This window comes from Anastrepha obliqua, chromosome 5 (genome assembly GCF_027943255.1).
Source record: "Anastrepha obliqua isolate idAnaObli1 chromosome 5, idAnaObli1_1.0, whole genome shotgun sequence".
Taxonomy (NCBI): domain Eukaryota; kingdom Metazoa; phylum Arthropoda; class Insecta; order Diptera; family Tephritidae; genus Anastrepha; species Anastrepha obliqua.
Genome location: NC_072896.1, coordinates 79,048,846 through 79,067,553, shown reverse-complemented (window position 1 = coordinate 79,067,553; position 18,708 = coordinate 79,048,846). Strand labels below are relative to the sequence as shown.

Here is an 18,708-nt window from a genome sequence, read left to right as displayed (position 1 = left end):
AAGAAGGTCGAAGAGGCCATTGCCCGCTGTGCTAAAGCAAATTTATTTTAAAATATTTTTATTTTTTATTTTATTTTTATTAATAAATAAGCAACAGAACATACACAAAAAAAAAGAAAAAATAAATACCAGATTTTCCAGTATATGGATATGCATATTCGTTGTAGTCGATTAGATTTGAGCATGACTACGATTCGTTATAACTAGGGTTAGAAACCCACTGTGGGCTTGAAACACCGCGATAGAAATGGTTTTTTTCTAATAGCAGCCGCCTCCCGGCAGGCAATGGCAAACCTCCGCGTGTATTTTTAGCATGTAAAAGCTTCTCATAAAAAACCATCTACCGTTCGAAGGTGGCATAAAATTGTAGGTGCCTCCAATTGTGGAACACCACCACAAATTAGAAGAGGAGCGCAGCCAAACATCTAAGAAATGATATACGCACCCATAGAGAGAGAGAGAGAGAGAGATAGAGTGAGAGATTTATCTCCAGAGAAATATATTAATTGTGCTGTCTAATGCTATGCAAGTCTCATCGTGCAATCCTCCGAGCCCTAAACCACATTTAAACACAAAAAATTGTTTGTTTTGTTAAAACAGCCTCCCAGCTCTCCAGATAATTGATTAGGTAGGCCGCATTTATACACCTCTACAACGCTTCGCTTATTCCTACTCTTCATATGCATATGTAAGTATGCACACAACCAAAATAAAGCATTCCTTAATGCTAACTCACCTGCACGCACTGCTCCTCCTTGACGCTCAGCATCTGCTTGCAACAAGCAATGACTTCCTTCAGAGTGCCAACTTGTTTTTGTACAACACCCAACTCAGTACGCAACGATAAATTCTCCGCATTAGCCATCTGGAGTGCGAGCTGCGCATTAGCCAACTCAATGTTGGCATGACGACCGCGACTCTGGGGATCTTCATCGTCGGCATCGGGTTCAGCACTGGCGCCACCAATGGCACCCTCCTCTTCCGCCACCGACACATCCACATCGGTACTCAACAGCTCGACAGCATCGTTACGTCGCAAACGCCGTGTTAGCTCTTGCTCTTCGGCCAATTGTCTGCGCAATGTGGCGATTTCATCACGTAAATTTTGCACGGCCGTCTGGCGAGCCAGCCGTTTGATGCGCAATTCCTCCTTAAATTCTTCGAGTGTTTGTTCGTGTACTGCAGCGGCAGCTGCTGCTGCAGTTGCTGCATTGTTGGGTGCGGGTGAGTCATGTGAGTCGAGCGTGCGATAAGTTGCGTTGCTGTCTTCCAACGTTTCGCCGCCTGTTCGGGGTTTCTTACAGCCTGATGCTTCATCGATGCCTTCGGCAATTGCTTGATCAACACTGCATTCAATTGCATTTGTATTGTTCGCTATAAATGTCGCATTTACATTTTCGTCACGCTTTAACAATGAGGCAAAATCTGCCGATAGTTCATTGTTGTTACTGCTCGCGTTGCTGTTGTTGTTGTTTTGGTTGATATTTTCACTTTCACTTTGCGTATCAACATTTGGCACGAGATCTAAAATCAAATCACCATTCTCCACCTCCCACCACCAGGCGTCGTCATCGTGTGGTGGCGGGGGTTGAGCTGCTGCTGTTCTAGATTGATTGGCGAATGTTGTAGGTACGTGTTGCTGTTGTTGTTGTTGTTGTGTTTCTTGTTGTGCAGTAAGTTCGCTTTGTTCCTCCATTTCGTTGAACGGAAATCGTATATTATCCCGGGTGGGTTAAAGCTTCGACAATTCCTTAGTGCTATTCGTCAATAGTTAAATTAATTAAAATTTTTGGTTCCTGCCGGTGTTCACAATGTACCGCTTGTTTGGGCGTTCGACTTCCTACTGCTCAATGTTGTGACTGATCAATAGCAAAGACTACAATTTTCGTCTTGCGACACAAAAGACTAACTGAGTGAATGCCCCGTGCGATTGGCTCGTCAATGGGTTACCACACAATTATTTATGCTACGAGTAACTGCGAACTTTGCCGTGTGCGTCTTAGCCTTTTAAAAGTCTCTGCAACTGCGTTTTAAATTTTATAAATCTACATACATGCATATGTATGTAACGGTGTATATGCTCTTAAACAAAAATCAGGACTCTCGCTGACACAAATTCAGTTGCGAAATTTTCACCGATCACATGAAGAAAAAACAACACTTTAAAGTAATTAAATAATCTTGGGTATATTCACGTACGTGTACACTTATACTCGTATATATGTAGGTATATCTCTGTATGTATCTACATATGGCAGAATATTCACAGTTTTTGTTGCTTGCGGTTTCACAATCACTTCACTGCTCTTAATTTTTTATTTCTTGATTTTTACCTATATAGGTACATATTTTATTTTTATTTCAAGTTCATATATAAATATATATGCATATATACATACATATATGTATATTTATTATGTACTATTGTGTCTATAAAAAATACTCCACTTTACACCCTCATAGCAAACAAATTCTATACTCCAAATTCCATTCGTAAATTAGAATCACAAATATTTCTGTACGACTTTCATTCTTTTCAAAATTACAATTATTTTTCCACAGTTTTATTCAACTTAGCTGTGAGTATAATGTGTACGTAAAAAAATTCAGTTTTGAGTTCGTTGCAACTTAACGGCAGCAGTTCTCTTGAAAAACTGACAGCGCGTGCTATTTTTAAAAAAGATACTCGTACCAGAAAAGAAAATTTCATGCTTTTCACAACGAGTCTGTACGATCTAAGCGAACGAATTCATATGATTTTGTTTATTTTTTTTTTTTTAGTTTTTTTTTTTTTTTTGATTTTACATTTTCTTTTCCCCTTCATTTTCACGTGAAAACTTGCATTTCTTTGTATTGTTATTATTTTCGCTGTTAGCTTTTTCTTAAATTTTTGTTCCTCATAAGATTTGAGAAGGTTGAATTTTTCTGAACATCAGAACATTTTAGTGTCGTAAGCAAAATGCTAACGAATTTTCTTAGAAATGATTACAAGTTTTACTGCTAGTAAATGTCTGTTAAAAAAATATCGGGAATTGTTGATTTAAAAAGCGGGCGTTACACATACATATGTCTCAATTTTTTTGCTGGAATGTTGGTACTCTATAGTGTCGCAGAGTTTGAGCGTGATCTGTGAATTAGCTTGTTTTTGGCACGAGTGCCGCATCGTTGAAAATGTTGCAGAGAGCCTAAGGCTTTTGCAGAGGGCCGAGAAGTCGTCGAAGATTCGCCCCGATCTGGTCGCCCATCAACGTCTTCAACGGATGAAAAAGTCGCCAAAGTTAAGGAAATGGTGCTGGAAAACCATCATTTAAGTTTGAGGGATGTAGCTCGTGACCTTAGCGTGTCTCACGAATCAATTCGCAACATTTTACACCATCTATTGGGCATGAGACGCGTGGCTGCTTGACTCGTTCCAAGAGAGTTGAATTTCTTTCAAAAATTCATCGGAAGCAGATGGCTGAAGACATGCTTGAGCAAGTAAATTCCGACGCTACGTTTATACAGCGCATCATAACAGGTGATGAGACGTGGCTATATGAGTTTTACATGCAAACCAGTTAACAAGCGGCTGAATGGCGCTATCCACATGAGCCGAAACCAAAAAATCACCTCAAAAATGAAAGTCATGCTTCTCGTTTTCTTTGATTATCAGAGTGTGTTCGATTTGTGGAAAAAAACTCATGGACCTTGCACCATGATAACGCACCGTCTCACAAGGCTCATATTGTGAACACTTTTTTCAGCAAAAACTCGACATATATCATCGAACAATCACCGTATTCACCGGATTCAGCCCTCTGTGATTTTTCCTTTTCCCAACACTTAAATTACCACTCCGCGGGCGCCGCTTTGAGTCGATAGAGGCCAATAAGGAGAATTCGCTGAAGGAGCTGAAGAAGATATCTTCAAATGCGTTTAAACGGTGCTTTAATGACTGGACTAATGGTTGGCATATGTGTATTGCTTCGAAGGCGACAAAATAAATTTTGCGTTTTATTGAACAATTCCCTGTACTTTTTGACAGTAAATGACATGTAAATTCTAAACCTGAAATGTCGTCAATATTAGTGTGGAATGGTTTTGCTAAAAGCTCGAAATTTTGCTCTTGTTAAACCCAGACAATTGCAAAGATTGTGAGCAGGAACATCTTTCTCCCCCACTTCTCTACAGCTTCGGCATACCACCTTGATCAGCAAGTTCCGGGAATATTTTCAGAAAATTCTAAATACAAGTTAATTCGTCAAAACTGATATTATCGCCTTCAAAGTATTCCCCATCAACTGCAACGCATTTATGACAGCGTTTGATTCAGCTCTCGAAACATTTCTGGAACTCTTTTTTCGGTATAGCCATCAGAGCCGCCATCGATTTTTCCATAACTTCCTTTCGGTGGTTAAAACGCGTTCCCCGTAGTGGTTTTTTGACTTGATCAAAAAGAAAAAAATCGTAGCGAGCCATATCAGGAGAACTCGATCGCTTTTGAATGGTATTCGTTTTATTCTCGGGCAAAAATTCACAAATAATGATGCCACTGTACGACGGTGCGTTATCTGGAGTTGTTTTCCCCCTCAAAACCTTTCTTTTTTTGGCGAATTACTTCATCTCAGAACGCACTAATAATACTCTTTATACTTGAATAATGTCTCATCTTCTGGTGGTGTACAGAAACTCGTGGTGTACAATACCGTTAGAATTCACAAAAACCGTGAGCGCCGATTTCCTTTCGACTGAAAACGACGTGGTTTCTTTGTGTTTGGTTCATTCGGAGCTCTCCACTCACTCGACTGATGTGATACGTCTCGTCTCCAGTAATGATGTCTTTAATCAATGTTGGGTCGGATTCAGCCTTGGGAATCATGTCTTCAACCATATCAAATCTATATCATGACTTTTTTGCATGAAACTCAGGTCCATGGGACAAACTTTTCATCAACATAACGCAAACCTAACTCATTAACTGCAATATTGTGAACGGATCCATAAGCAACGTTCAAGTCCTCTGCCAACTCTCTGATGGTTAATTTGCGTTTAATTCATTCAGTAAAAACTCGTTGTTGCAAATTGAAATTCATTTTTAAAACTGTAAAAAATCGAAAACGCACGCAGAAATGTAAAGCAATGAAGATTTTAGTAGGAATGTTAATCACAGATGTGGCAATCAAACAAATAAAAACGGAATTCAAATCGGTTGACTTATAGCGACACCTGAGGGTTATTCCGGGAACTGTTTTATCAGGGTAGTAGATATTGTTGAGTGGTATTTGAAACTACGCCGCGGTTAGTCTTGAGATGTTGAGTCGACCGTACCCAAGCAGTTGTTTGGCCCTTGATATAGTAAAGTCGAGCCATGTCTTCCTGAACATTGCACTGTTTGGTCGTTCTTTCCATTGTCTACTTAAAATGCTGTAATAGTTAGACTCTACTTCCGCCTCAGCCCTTTTCTGCACATGAGGTATTGCAGATTTGATTAAATTTTATTGTATTTCCAAATAAAGTATATATTATAAAATAATCCGAACTATTTTGATCAATCAAATATATAATTAGGAATCATGTTTAGGAATAATAAAGCGCAAAAGAAGAAAAAGAAGCCGAATTGTGATTAATTTTCAAAAAACGATAATAGAGTAAACTTTTTGACAGAAAAAATGCTCATCTTTCTCGACAGATAATAGTTGTTCGACTTTTCAACTGTTTTTTAAACTTTTGAACTATTTTTTTGTATGGTCCCGTAAAAAAAAAAAAAAAAACTATCAAACTTTTTCATTATTTTTCATTTAACTTGTCTTATTGATAATTAAATAAAGCTATCTCCATTGTGATACATATTTTTAACGCTATTAATTCATGCAGTAAAGGGTTAACCAAGCTGAACTACTGGTTCCGCTGTGGTCGAGGTTGTCCTAGCCTAGTAAGCTCATCGGCCTTCTCATTATTTAAATATAGTCGCTAACGCTTTCGATGCAAGTGGGGAGGTGGCCCATCAACTCATACGCTCACTGCTCCTCTTCACCTCGTCATCTATTGAAACTTCGTAATGCCATCAAACCTTTTACCACTCACGTGTACCTTCTCTGAATGTGAAAAAATGTGTATTGTGAAGGCGGCAGATCAGGAAAATGCAGTAAGTGGTTAAGAACGTCTCACCCAAACGAGTCTAAGACATGATTGGTACTGTTAGTCGTGTGATTTCTTGGATTTTCGTATAGCAGGCAGACTCACTTTGTCAGCATACCACTTTTTTTCATTCTTAATCGCTATTTTTTTAAGGTTTCACAATGAAGTAGCAAATGATGCCGCAGATATCGCACTAGTCACGAAATTAGATAGACATTTTGCGTAAGAAATGCTCACGAGTCAAGAATTTTCAACATACTATTGTAACTTCGAAGGGATCTCGTTTTGAACGGAAAGAGTCAGCCTTCTTGGCAGCGTTGGCAACATGCCGAAAAAACATTCCCTTCGACCGTGAGAAATCCAGTACACTTACATTCTGAACGTACCTCGCATTTTTTCCGCCAAATATTTGAATGTATAAATTGTTAAATCTCCTAACAGATAAATATAGAGCTGAAACATCAGATATGCTTGATTATTATACACGATGATCAGGAGTGGGCTAAATTTTATGGGCGCTGCCTTAATCCAACTTCATAACAGGCAGAAACGAGACACAGAGGGCACTTTAGGATAACATTTTTCAGACCAAATTAGAAGTATCTGATCTAACTCAGCAACATCTAACTCTTCTTAACCACTCAATGCTACACAATATACCAAAGATTCTCAACCTGGTCAAAAAATATCCCATTTTCTAACAAAAAATATTTTACCTCAAAAGGGAAAATATTATTACATACTAAGCCATTTTGTTGTTGTTGCTGCTGTTGTACTTCTATTGATGGTATTTAAGGCAAAGCGCTCTGGAACATTTTTTTCTAAACACTGATTTTACAATTAATTTGTACAATTTGTCAACGGCGTAAGACTTTGTGTGCCAATTTGGCGCGTCGAAAAAACACCTGAATTTTCGTTTTATTGAAGAGTGGTATGGGATTGCAGTCGTAAACTATTTTATTTGAAAACTCCAAATATTTTTATTGCATTTTTATTGGGTGTTTCCAAGGCGAATCTACTCAAGGTGATAGCAATAGTACAAAAAAATTACATGTATTTTGTTTTTGCTTTTTGGGCTCACTTGTCAAAATAATTATTTCCAAGGTGAATTGGATAATAAATAAAAAATAAACGTAAACAAAGTATTTCGAGTGTCGCGTTAAATTCTATAAATTCTATAGATACGCCTTGAGTGTTTCTTAAACCTCATTGATTTTTGAATATAAAGATATCAAAGTGTATTCAACGAAATACTGCATAGAATAATGTAAACAAATGTATCCAGACAAGTTTGCCACACTGACACACATCTTCACTTTCGCTTTAGATGAATTAAATACTTTGTGGGAAGTTTTATTTAAAATGTTCTGTCACTAGAATTACCTGATATTATTATATGTTATATATGCAGTAACCCACCTAGTAAAGCGAATGAAGCTAACGTTGCATCTGAAATGTACATACATATATGCATATATACGTATGTACATACACTTGCGTTCAAAATAATAGGAGTGCGAGAAACTATTGTAGCAAATTTTACAATAGCAATTTTTTTTTGTTTATAAATTTTTTTTTAGATGTTTGCAGAAGTGTAGTACGTTCCTGAACAAAAGCTATAACTCAAAGTTTTCAACTTTGTTCAAAATTCACAAGAATGTAACAATTTTCCAAAAAAACACATCAAAATTTCCAACTTTTTATTCAGAACTCTTAGAAAAATTCTGGGCATGCATTATAGCCCATTTAGTATTGGTAAAGTAAAGTGTGAGTTGTCAGCAGCGCAAAATTTTCGTCGATTTTTGACAATTTTTTTCGCTATTTGTTTTTTCGCTAATTGTTTTTTAGCATTTTTGCGGTTTTTTTAGTAATGTTTTTAAGGTTAGGTACGTGCGTTCTACAACAAAAACCATATAACTCAAAGCATGAAACCAAGGCGAATCTAATAAAGGTGTTATCGGCAAATCAGCTGATTTGTGTTGTTTCTTTTGCCGTGCCCATGTCGCTGTCAGCCCAGAATGAAATAAGGCGAATTCATTCTTTGTTTTCTACTTTGCCAATACTTTGCTTTGACGATCAAGCGTGCAAAATATTGTTGTTGATCTAGCAAAACTTTCTAAAAAAATTCACAAAAACTAAAAAAATTTCCAAAAAAAGTTCATCAAAATTTCCAACTTTTTATTCAGAGTTCTTAGAAAAATTGTGTGTATGCAGAGTTTTATAGCCTTTTTAATATTACTAAAGGGTTTTCCAATAACAGGTGTTATGGATGAATGGATTGCGCTATCGAGAGATGATTAACGATTTTTTATGGCCGGAGTTGGATGGTATTGATCGAGGCTACGTGCCAAAAAAGCAACGAAACCATTGATATTTTACGGGAAAAGTTTCCGGACCGTGTTATCTCTTGAAGAGGTGGCCACCGAGATCTTGTGATTTAACACCTTGTGACTTTTTTCTTTGGGGACACGTGAAATAGAAGGTCTACACCAACAGCCCAGGGTCGATTCAAGACCTCAGAGATGGAATTCGTGAGGCTATCGAGGACATAGGGCAGCCACTTTGCAATTCGGTTATGGAAAATTTCATGAAAAGGATATTGTCCTGTAAGCATGGTCGTGGTGATCAATTGCCTGATGTTATTTTCCACTTTTAACGGCATACCTTCCTTTTTATAATGAAATAAACATCCGATCAGTTATATTGAAAAATAGCATTTTCCTTTGAATATCACAATAACTGCTCTTATTGGAAAACCCTTTGAAAAAGTGCAATTTTCAAACAGCAGAAAATTATAATTGATTTTCGGCAATTTTTTTCGCTGAGGTGATATGCATTTTCTTTTATATAAAAGACTCCAAAATATTTCGAAATGGAAGAAAATTCTCAACATTGTATGCAAAAAAACTTGTCAAACATTAACACAATTTTAAACCCACTTGAAACTTGCTGTTGGTTATACTACAATAGAATTTAGTGGTATTTAAAACTGCAAGCCTTGAAGTCTCCTAGGGATTCAAAAAGTTTAACATTTTTACGAAATTTTTCTTTAACTTCTTAAATTTTTGAAAATTTTGTACAAGTTTGGTGCTTTGAGTTAATTTCTTTTTTGTGGAATGCACTATACTTTTATAAAAACTTAAGAAAAAAAAAACAATTTATACAAAAAAAGGAAAAAAACTTTAAAACTTGGAAATTCGCCGAGCTCATATTTTTTTGAACACGTAAAAAAAAATAATTGGCGCGTACACTTCTTTTAGGTGTTTTGCCGTGCTCCTCCTCCTATTTGTGGCACGCGTCTTGATGTTGTTCCAAAATTGGCGGCCACTGTAGCCGAATGAGTTGGTGCGTGACTACCATTCGGGAGTCCCTAGGCTCGAGTCTCCGTGCAAGAAACAGCAAAATGATAGAAAAAGGTTTTTTTTTAAAGCGGTCCCCCGTCGGTAGGCAATGGCAAATCTCCAAGTGTGTTTGTACCATGTAAGAGCTCCTCATAAAAAAACATTTTTCCAACACAGGTGTATGGGTATACATAAGAGTACCACAGCATGCACAAATCTAGCTGCACTAAACTTAAAATTTTACCTAAATTTTTTATTCTTTGAAGGCGTGCGAAAGCAAAATCTATGACCCACAAACTTAGCCTTTTTCGACGAATTTGCTCTGTTAAATGCGGCATAATGAGCAGAAACTTGGTGTTCTTTATTTACCGTCGGATAATATTTGTTTTTAATTTTGACAGTCCCCTTAAATAGGCTTTGTAAATAATCAATTCTCGTTACTTTTTGACAGAAAGTGAAGCACGCACCAAAGAAAGCTGTATCAGAAAATAGAAATTAAATTTAAGTTTTACCATTTTACTCTTCTTTTTTTTTGTTTTTGGTTTCAAAAATAAATATATGGCGTTCTGAAAAGTTATGGTTCATTTCGGCCACCCTCTATTTTCATATATTTACGCATATAAAAAAAGTACGCCCATACTCATTTACCTGAATACCTACATATGCATGTTTGTATGTACAAATATTTACGATTGTATTTTCCCATTCGCTATTCTATTGTTTTTCTAGAACACAGCAGTTTCTCCTTTGTACTCTCCATATTTTACACATTTACAGTTCTTGTGAGCTGCGAGCTGTGAGCTGTGAGCTATGCGGAGCAACTGCAACAAACTCAGAAAAAGTGATGACAGAGCAGCGACCATTAGTTTGCCATGAACCTGTGTGCCTGCATCAGAATGTGCCAACAGCATGCGGAACATCAAAGCGTAACTAAGAGATGACAACGTAAAAAGCAAAAAACGCGACGAAAAACGAAAAACAATGAACACAATATGCCCGCAAGTATCTTGTAGATAAACCGGTTAAACTATGCCATAGGTAAAGTGGCAGCAATTCATCATTTTTCGGTGGCGCAAAATGCAATTCAATGCACTCTGACTGGCAGCTGTTCTGCACTTGGCTGTTGAATTTGCAATTAATAATACAATGTATACAAATGTACATATGTACATGATGCAGCAACCCATCCAACTATAATAGATATGGGCCGAACTTTGCGCTCTGTAGTTGGATAAATTGCAACTGTGGCAGAGGTGCGCTGCTTAAAGCATTCTCAATATAGGAATTTTTAAAAATCGTGTTTTACATAAATCAATTTGCGCAGATTTAGCATATTTTGTCAAAAGGTGGCCATTAAAAGCAAGCAAATTATACGCTCGGCCTGGTCGGGGATGCAAACTCGAAATTTTGCTATTAAAAGCTAAATACATAGCGAGTTGAGCTAAACCGGTCGCTTTTGCATCAATGCACACACGTACATAAAATTGTACATATACTCTAATTTTACGCCAAAAATTCTATTGAGTGCAAATTTTTTTTCACAGCCTTTGTTTGCAAATTCCGATATCACCCAATTATCTACTGTTTACTTGCAGAAAAAGATAATAAAAACAAACGCGAAATATTATTTACATATTAAAAGATTACAAATCGAAAATTGCGGAATTTCGAAAAATTCACAGACATTAAACAAATTTCTTGTTAAGCTACAAAAACTACAGTACATATGATAAATCAATAACAAATGCACCATAATTTTTTTTTATATGGAGAAAATGAGCCACATCGGCACTGAAAAAACTTTGAGCCACTTCCAGCTTGCTCTTTATTCTTTTAATTATATAAATTAATGAACAGTCGTAGCCGAATGATTTGGTGCATTGCTACAATTCGGAGGTGCCTAGATTCGAATCTCCATGTTTCCGAAAAACAAAAAAAAAACTGCGTTCGGAGTCGGTTTAAAACTAAGGATCTCTCCATTTGTGGAACAAGTCGCACACCACAAACACCCAACAAAGGTGTTAGTGCCTTATATATATATATTGTATATATATTATCTATATAACAGGCTATAAAACTGTGTACCCAAATTTTTTGTAAAAATTCCGATGAAAATGTTCGAGAATGTTTCTGATTAAAATGATGGAAATTGGTCGAGTTCTTATAAATGTTGTCCAAAACCTGAAAAAAATCTTTATAAGAAATTTAAGAAAATCAAAATTAAAGTGGTCAAAAGGGTGTTTTTTTCGAAGGCTGTATATCAATATATATATAACCCTTGTGTTGCCAACCGGGTACCCGGGTGCCCATTGACGTACATTTGGTTGAATAACGTTTTTCCTATGAGAGATAGGCCAACCTCCTCATTAAGCATATTTTGAAAAGTTTTTGGACTTCACAATTTTTGCATTTGAAAAAAACTAAATGTATAACCCACCCGGGTACCCCTATACAGAAACCACGAGATTCATGTATTATGTCGTGAAAAAATCTTTATTTATACAAAGAAAAAGTAAATAAGTATTATTAGTAATTAATTATAAATTCTATTCTTTTTAAATTGTTTATTGAATAAATATACTGTACATAATAAAAATTAGTAAATTTTGCAATGTGATTGTTACGAAAAAAAAACATAGACATTGCACTATTTGCACAGTCAGTAATACGTGAAAAATTAATAAAAGTAAAGAATAAAAGTAATAAATAGATAAATACATGTAATATAAATAATTAAATCTTAATGATTAATCTTTAGCGTAATTCAAAATTACTGATCGCAATGTAAACATTTATTGATCTTTACTGAGTGCTCATCACAAACGGGGTTCTCGCACTCGGCACAACACTCCTTGTCTTTCTTCGCTTACGAATAGGCTGCTCGTTGCAAATGTAGCCTCACCCAACTACAACTTTTCTGCCAGTGACGTCTCGATGTTGGTTGTCAGCAGGTACTACCACCGCTACTGGTTTTTCGAAGTAACTTTCGACTGCAAACTTCGTTGCGTGGTTTCGCATAACCTGCTGGTTGGAAGCTCGCTCTTGAATCACCGGCATAGCTAAAAATTTAAATTCTTCATTATCTGACGCTTCAGTATCACGAGAATTTTACGTTCTATTACCGCTTGGAAACCACTCGTCATCTTCACTGTCCGAAGAATCCGAATTATCGTCATCGTCCTCGCCTAGTAGCTGTTGCAAATACGCATCTTTTTCAGCTTCACTCAATCTAAATAAAAAATAAATGTATTATAAATATTTTTCATATCCTATTTATATATATTCTTTACATTACCTCAAAAAATCCAATCTCGAAAACTCCTCGACAGAGGGGCCCGTAGAAGACAATTTTTTTATATATAATAATATTAATAACGAACAAGAATAATCAAGACGAATTCACACAAGTTGGTATTTTTTTAATAGCTGATTGATGCCTGGTTGTCAAACCGAGAGTATTTGAATTTCTTTTCTCTTCTTACTTCAGCGAAGAAAATTTTGACAATAGCCTGCAAAATTGTTGTATGTATTTGTAAATTGATGTCACCTTGGAAACTTGTTTGTACAAGTCAACATCACATCGAATTTTTGATCTACTTGGGTTCGTGACTTCATTTTTAAGTTGTTAAATAAAACCACTTTCTTTAATATTTTAATTCGCATTTTATTCTAACTTTTTGTTTTTCACTTAAATTGTTTACAAAATTTATTAAGTTTATTTTTCTGAATTTATTTGAAAACTATCTTAGCTTAAGTACTCTTTCTCAACCAGTTTTTCGGGTTGTGTTGTAGCTATCACGTGAGGAAAATAGTTGTGGGAGTTTGCGCATATTGTTGGTAGTTTATTGAGGTTTTCAACTGATATATTATATTAACTTACATCATGCCAGAATGATAGAAAAAAACTAAATAAAATAACAATGGTTTGCGATGTCCAATTGAAACTGAATTTATTTTGAATCTACATTCATGCTTTTTCATATGGAATAGCACATCTTTCAAATGGCCGCCTTACTATTGCTGGTAGGGTTTCAAACGGACGGTCTAATTTTTAACAGCTCAGTCCAGTAATCTTGCAATAACGTATGGAATATAAGCTTCGACCTCGTTCAAAGTAGTTGGCTTGTTGACGCGGACTTTGGACTTGAAATGGTGTGTATACCTCGCAACCAGAAGGCGGAAAAATAACTTCAACGTAACTATAGAAAAAATAATTAACGCTTGATCGCGGTACGTTAGATTGTAATGGTTGCCCACTTGGACGAAAGAAGTTTGGTTCATCCTTTGTGATACCATTGCTAGAGGGAAAAGGAGATGAAGGAAAACGCGATAGGACGAACAAGAGAGGGGTGGGGAGGGTTGAGTATTTGTGGACTGTGAACGGTGACTAATTTGCGGTTGTGTTAGCCGTTTTATGCTGCTGATGAAGCTCATCAGATATTTGATATCAAGACCTGCTATGCCAGCAGGCGCAGAAAAGAAGTGAGAACCAAGATGCTTAAGTCTTAGTCCCGCGAGAGCGGTGCAGCTAAGAAGCAAGTGCTAAGATGATTCAACCTCATCCTCCATACAGCTGACGCAAAAAAGACTCGAAGTAATTCCGAGTCTCACGGCATGTATACCCCGAGGATAGTGCCTCGTGAGGATGTTCACAAAATTTGAGAGCTGAGATTTTGTCATCCTCAGAATGTCCCTCGAACACCTCCGATCCAAACGTGGCCAGAAGGATTTCGCTACCTTACACGTTCGTGTACTTGCCCAGCGCTCGCTGAGTTGATGCAAAGCCCATCCTTCCAGGAGTGGACTGCAGGTTGTCAAGGGGATCCCGATCCTCTCCTTGCGCAGGCACACTACCTCACAAGTCCCTTTTCTGGCCAGCTCGTCGACTTCGCAGTTTCCAGCAATATCACTATGACCAGGTGCCCAGATTACCCTTATGTCGAAGAATTCTGATGCAATCAAGAGTGAGACCAGGCATTCCCTAACCAGTTTCGAGTGCACCATAATAGTGCCTAGGTCCCTAATGACCGCTTGGCTATCGGAGTAAATATTTACCTTCTTAACAGTTATTACGCAAGTAAATAGCCTGTCAGCTGTTTCTTTGATTGCGGCCACCTCTGCTTGGAATACACTGTAGTGATCCGGTAACAAGAATTTGAGTTTGATAGAGAGCTCTTTGCAGAATACTCCTCCTCCAATCCTACCGTCCGACTTCGAGCCATCCGTGAACAGGTTAACCAGGCCCTGTCCCCAGGTGTTGCCCCCGGTCCACTCCTCCCTTGATGGAATATAGGTGGAGAAAGTTCCGCTTGGACTAAGCGAAGGTACACACTGATCCGTCGACGGGGGGATGAACTCAAAGTTTCGCAGGATGCTTGAGTGTCCATTTGTGAGATTGGGCTTATGGGCTAAACCCCTTAGTCTGATTGCGCTACGTGCAGCAGCAATTCTGCTTGCGATGTCTATAGGTACCACATTCAACATTACATTAAGCGCTAGTGTAAGACGTATTTCGAAGCGCCCCACTGATTCCAATGAGTAGAGACCTTCAAACTCTCTCTAGCTTTTTAACTGATGTCATCCTCTCCAGTGAGTTCCACCAGACAACGATCACGATCGCGGTAGCTAATTGCTGATTACTCGCCTTGGCCGATAACTACGTTTTCAAATTTCTCCTTCATAACTTCGAGCGTGGTATGGCTTTTATGACATCTAGTGCTGTCATGTTCTAACCACAGCTCGAATATTGGCCTCAGGAAATGGGTCAGCAAATCACTCTGAGCCATTCAGGGCAAGAGGTAATCTTTCCTCATTTCGAAAGGAATAAAGCCGATTTTGTCGTCATAGCATAAATTTCAGCAAATAGTCAATCTTTGTGGATGCTTTGATATTTCGTTGAAGACTTTTGGATTGTTATACAAGATGGAAGCTGGAAGGCTCTACAAATCTAGTTTAGCGATTAATACAATTTTTTTTTACATTTGACAGTAGACAGCTGCGACATTTATCATGCTTCAAAATGACGCTTAAAGCGAAGAAGGCGGAATAATTGTTAAAATTTGTGTGGTAGTCAACGTGAATTCCAAATTAAATATCCGAACTTCAAAAAAGCCGGTCATTTTTTATCATTCAAGCTGTGAGGTTTAGTGTCGAGCCATCGACATCGACCTCAACATTTCTAGGCAGTCCTTTCAAAGAATTTTGGCTAAAATTTTTCACATGTTACCACACAAAATGCAGGTGATTCAATAGCTCGTGCGCGCTTACCGCCCAACGTGTGTAACTCACTGTCAGCGGTTGTTGCAGCTGATTAATGTAATGCCGAATTTTTTCGAAAAATTACTGATCGGCGACGTTGTGTACCTTCACTTCTCGATACATGTAAACACTTTTGGCAACCGATAATGCTGTATGACAAAATCAATTTTTGTTTTTTTCAAAATAAATAAAAATAAGTTCTGGTAGAGTGGGCAAAAACATGTACGTTTTCAGGAGCGTTGCTTCCACCTGTTACACATTCCTATGTTGAATTGGCATAGAAAACTATGTGATCCATACGGCCGAAGCCATTTGTCGTTCGGAGTCGCTCGGTCAAACGAATAAGAGGAGAAGGTAGGCCAAACAACTAACAGAAGTGTACGCGCCAATTCTTTATTTTATTTTTTAATTTATTCAGCCGTTCTGTAGTTTTGTCTCTTTTGTGGGAAAGGACAAAAATAGTTATAACTGTATGATATAATGGTTTAGAATGCACCACGGAAATATTCCCCATAAAATTCTACTATAAGCCTCTTAATGCACCAAAGCTCAAACTAAACACTAAAAATAAGTCAAATCGCAAAATGTGTTAAGCCAGGCCATTTGGTTACTTGATTAGACCAGCGAGTACTTAATAGTACTTTCTCACTTAAAGAGATTGATCTACGTAAACAAGCCACAGACTCTTTAAGACATTGATTAGATTAGATTCAACGTTAGATTATCGCCGGGCATCTGGAGGAATGTGCTGCAAAATGCCACATGAAAATTCGAAATTTCCATCAACTCTGTTAGCGGCCGCCTTGCAAGTACCATTTTCGAAACGCAAATAGCCTTTGTTTTCTTCTTATCAAAATAAACCCAACAGCCTTTAATGATAATTTCACTGATTTCGCCATATTTTCATGTATAGCTACAGCATCTTTGCATAGCTTATTTGCTATTAAGTATTTAAGTGTAGGTGAGTCAGTCAGCTGCTTACAAAAGTAAAACGCATGCAAAGCACATAACGCTGCTGACTTGGCAAAATTGCCGATCTTCCACAATCGTCCTATTTGGCGAGAATAGCATTAAAGGTGAGGTAGGGAAAATAACAAAGAAATGTGATGCATCAAAACAACTCTTGGGTGCCAAAAAATTTTGCGGGCATTCTTCAATTTTACGTATGTAAGCACTATATATTTACATGTGATGAAAGCACATACCTGCGTATATACGTGGATTAATACCTTGCGAGAAAAACTGAATAAATGAACTGATTTTGAGATCACTAAATGCGAACTAGTAACTGGGGGCTTTCCAATTAAAAAGCTACCAAAATTTGGCACTTTAAAAACAATTACATAAGGGGCAATTTACAACTAACTGCAACTTACTTGGCACCATATGGCATAGGCAAATTACGATTAAAAATATTTATGTATGTACATTTAGTGGCACTATGGCAGTGATTTGCTCAAATTTCAAAATGTGATACCATTCGACCATCAATTTTGATTTAATTTAACATAATATTAATAAGGGTGATCAATTTAGAGGTATCGGATTTCAAATTGAAATAAGCAACGAAAATTCGAATTGATTGGGCAGTACTAATTATTTTTGTGTAGAACTATTTATGACATTTATTCTTTAAAGACAACCCCTTTCAAATATTGCCGCAACTGCGCCGTAATTCGGCCATTCATAAACACCAAATTTTGAATGACGTTCTGGAGGACTTCGGTCGGTATCTCGTGTATAACTTTAGTAATGTTGGTCTCCTATGCCTCAATCGAAGCTGGTTAATCCACAAAGCATACCGTCACAAATAAAAGTGCAAAGGTGTGATACCACACCATCTTACTGACCAATCCACTATCACCGAAACGACGACACAGTAAATCCATTGCTTCACGGGCTGTTTGACAAGTATTTAATTTCCGGCATCAAAAAGTCGGATAGGCCAAGTTGTTGAAACCGGCGCCGAATCGATTCTTTCCCGTCTTCGTCTAAACTCTCATTTACAGGCGCAATATTCTCTTCACATCGATCAGGCTGTACGGTTATGTACCCCAAAAGTTGGCTTTACCGCGCGATGAACACTTTTCACAACGCGTAAAATTCTAAAATTGTAGAATTTTTAAGTCTTTCCATGATGAAATGTCAAGGAATACTTAAAAAAAAATAATGTATTCAGTTTAACGGTAGTCATGCTGGATCTGTCAAAAAAACTCCTATTGCAAAAAGTACCTCCAATTTGATCCCCCTTTACATCCAAAAACTTAACCGGCGTATTTTCCTACAGGGTATGTACCTACTTTGGTATCTGTATGCATAAATCAACTTTATACTTTGCCTATATATCATATATTTAGCTTTTACGTCATTTCAGAATAAAACCAAAATCGTCATCGGCGCTCAAATGCAATTATTTGCAAGCATCAAATATTAAATGAATTTTTGTCATAATGTACGAAGTTCGTTTGAAAAGTCCGTGCAAAGTCAGAGAGATGGTACTACTGGCGCGTATCGAGGTTATGCTTAGTTAGTAGTATATCTTGGAAGGACCCACCCCAAGTCTCAGCCAGATCGGTATATTTCTTTGTGTTTGGCATTCGTTTGAATCGAGAAAGTCTAGTGATTTTTTTCCATCATGGCAACGCACCAGCTCACACCTGAGCCGTTGTGGTCGCAAAAATAATAGAAATAAAGTCCCAACTCTCAAAACTCTAAAACTACACCCAAACTGACTTTGATGGTATATTTTATTTAAAATTGCCTTGCTCTGGTGGCTCCGCTGAAAATAATTTTCAATGGCTTATTGAAAATTCACTGATGCTAGGAAACTCGCTTCTTTGATATAGGGTTGTTCAATAGGTGCGCTTCAACTTTTTTCCGATAGGGAGGGCGAACGACGCAATATTTTATATTTTTCGCTTGTCATTTGTAAACTTAATTAGTATACATTTCATCATGGAACGCTACACACTTGAGCAACGTAGTATTTGTT

The 18,708-nt window shown here is 37.3% G+C and overlaps 1 protein-coding gene across 1 annotated transcript in view; it reads right to left on the bottom strand.

The window, feature by feature from the left end:
* The window catches only part of LOC129247477 (uncharacterized), a 33,150-nt gene extending 30,518 nt beyond the window's left edge, over positions 1-2,632 (bottom strand). Inside the window, exon 1 of the mRNA XM_054886611.1 lies at positions 737-2,632. Coding sequence (XP_054742586.1) covers positions 737-1,696 — 960 coding nt within the window. The 5' untranslated portion in view covers positions 1,697-2,632. The remainder of the gene's footprint in view (positions 1-736) is intronic.
* Between the last annotated feature and the right edge of the window lie 16,076 nt (positions 2,633-18,708).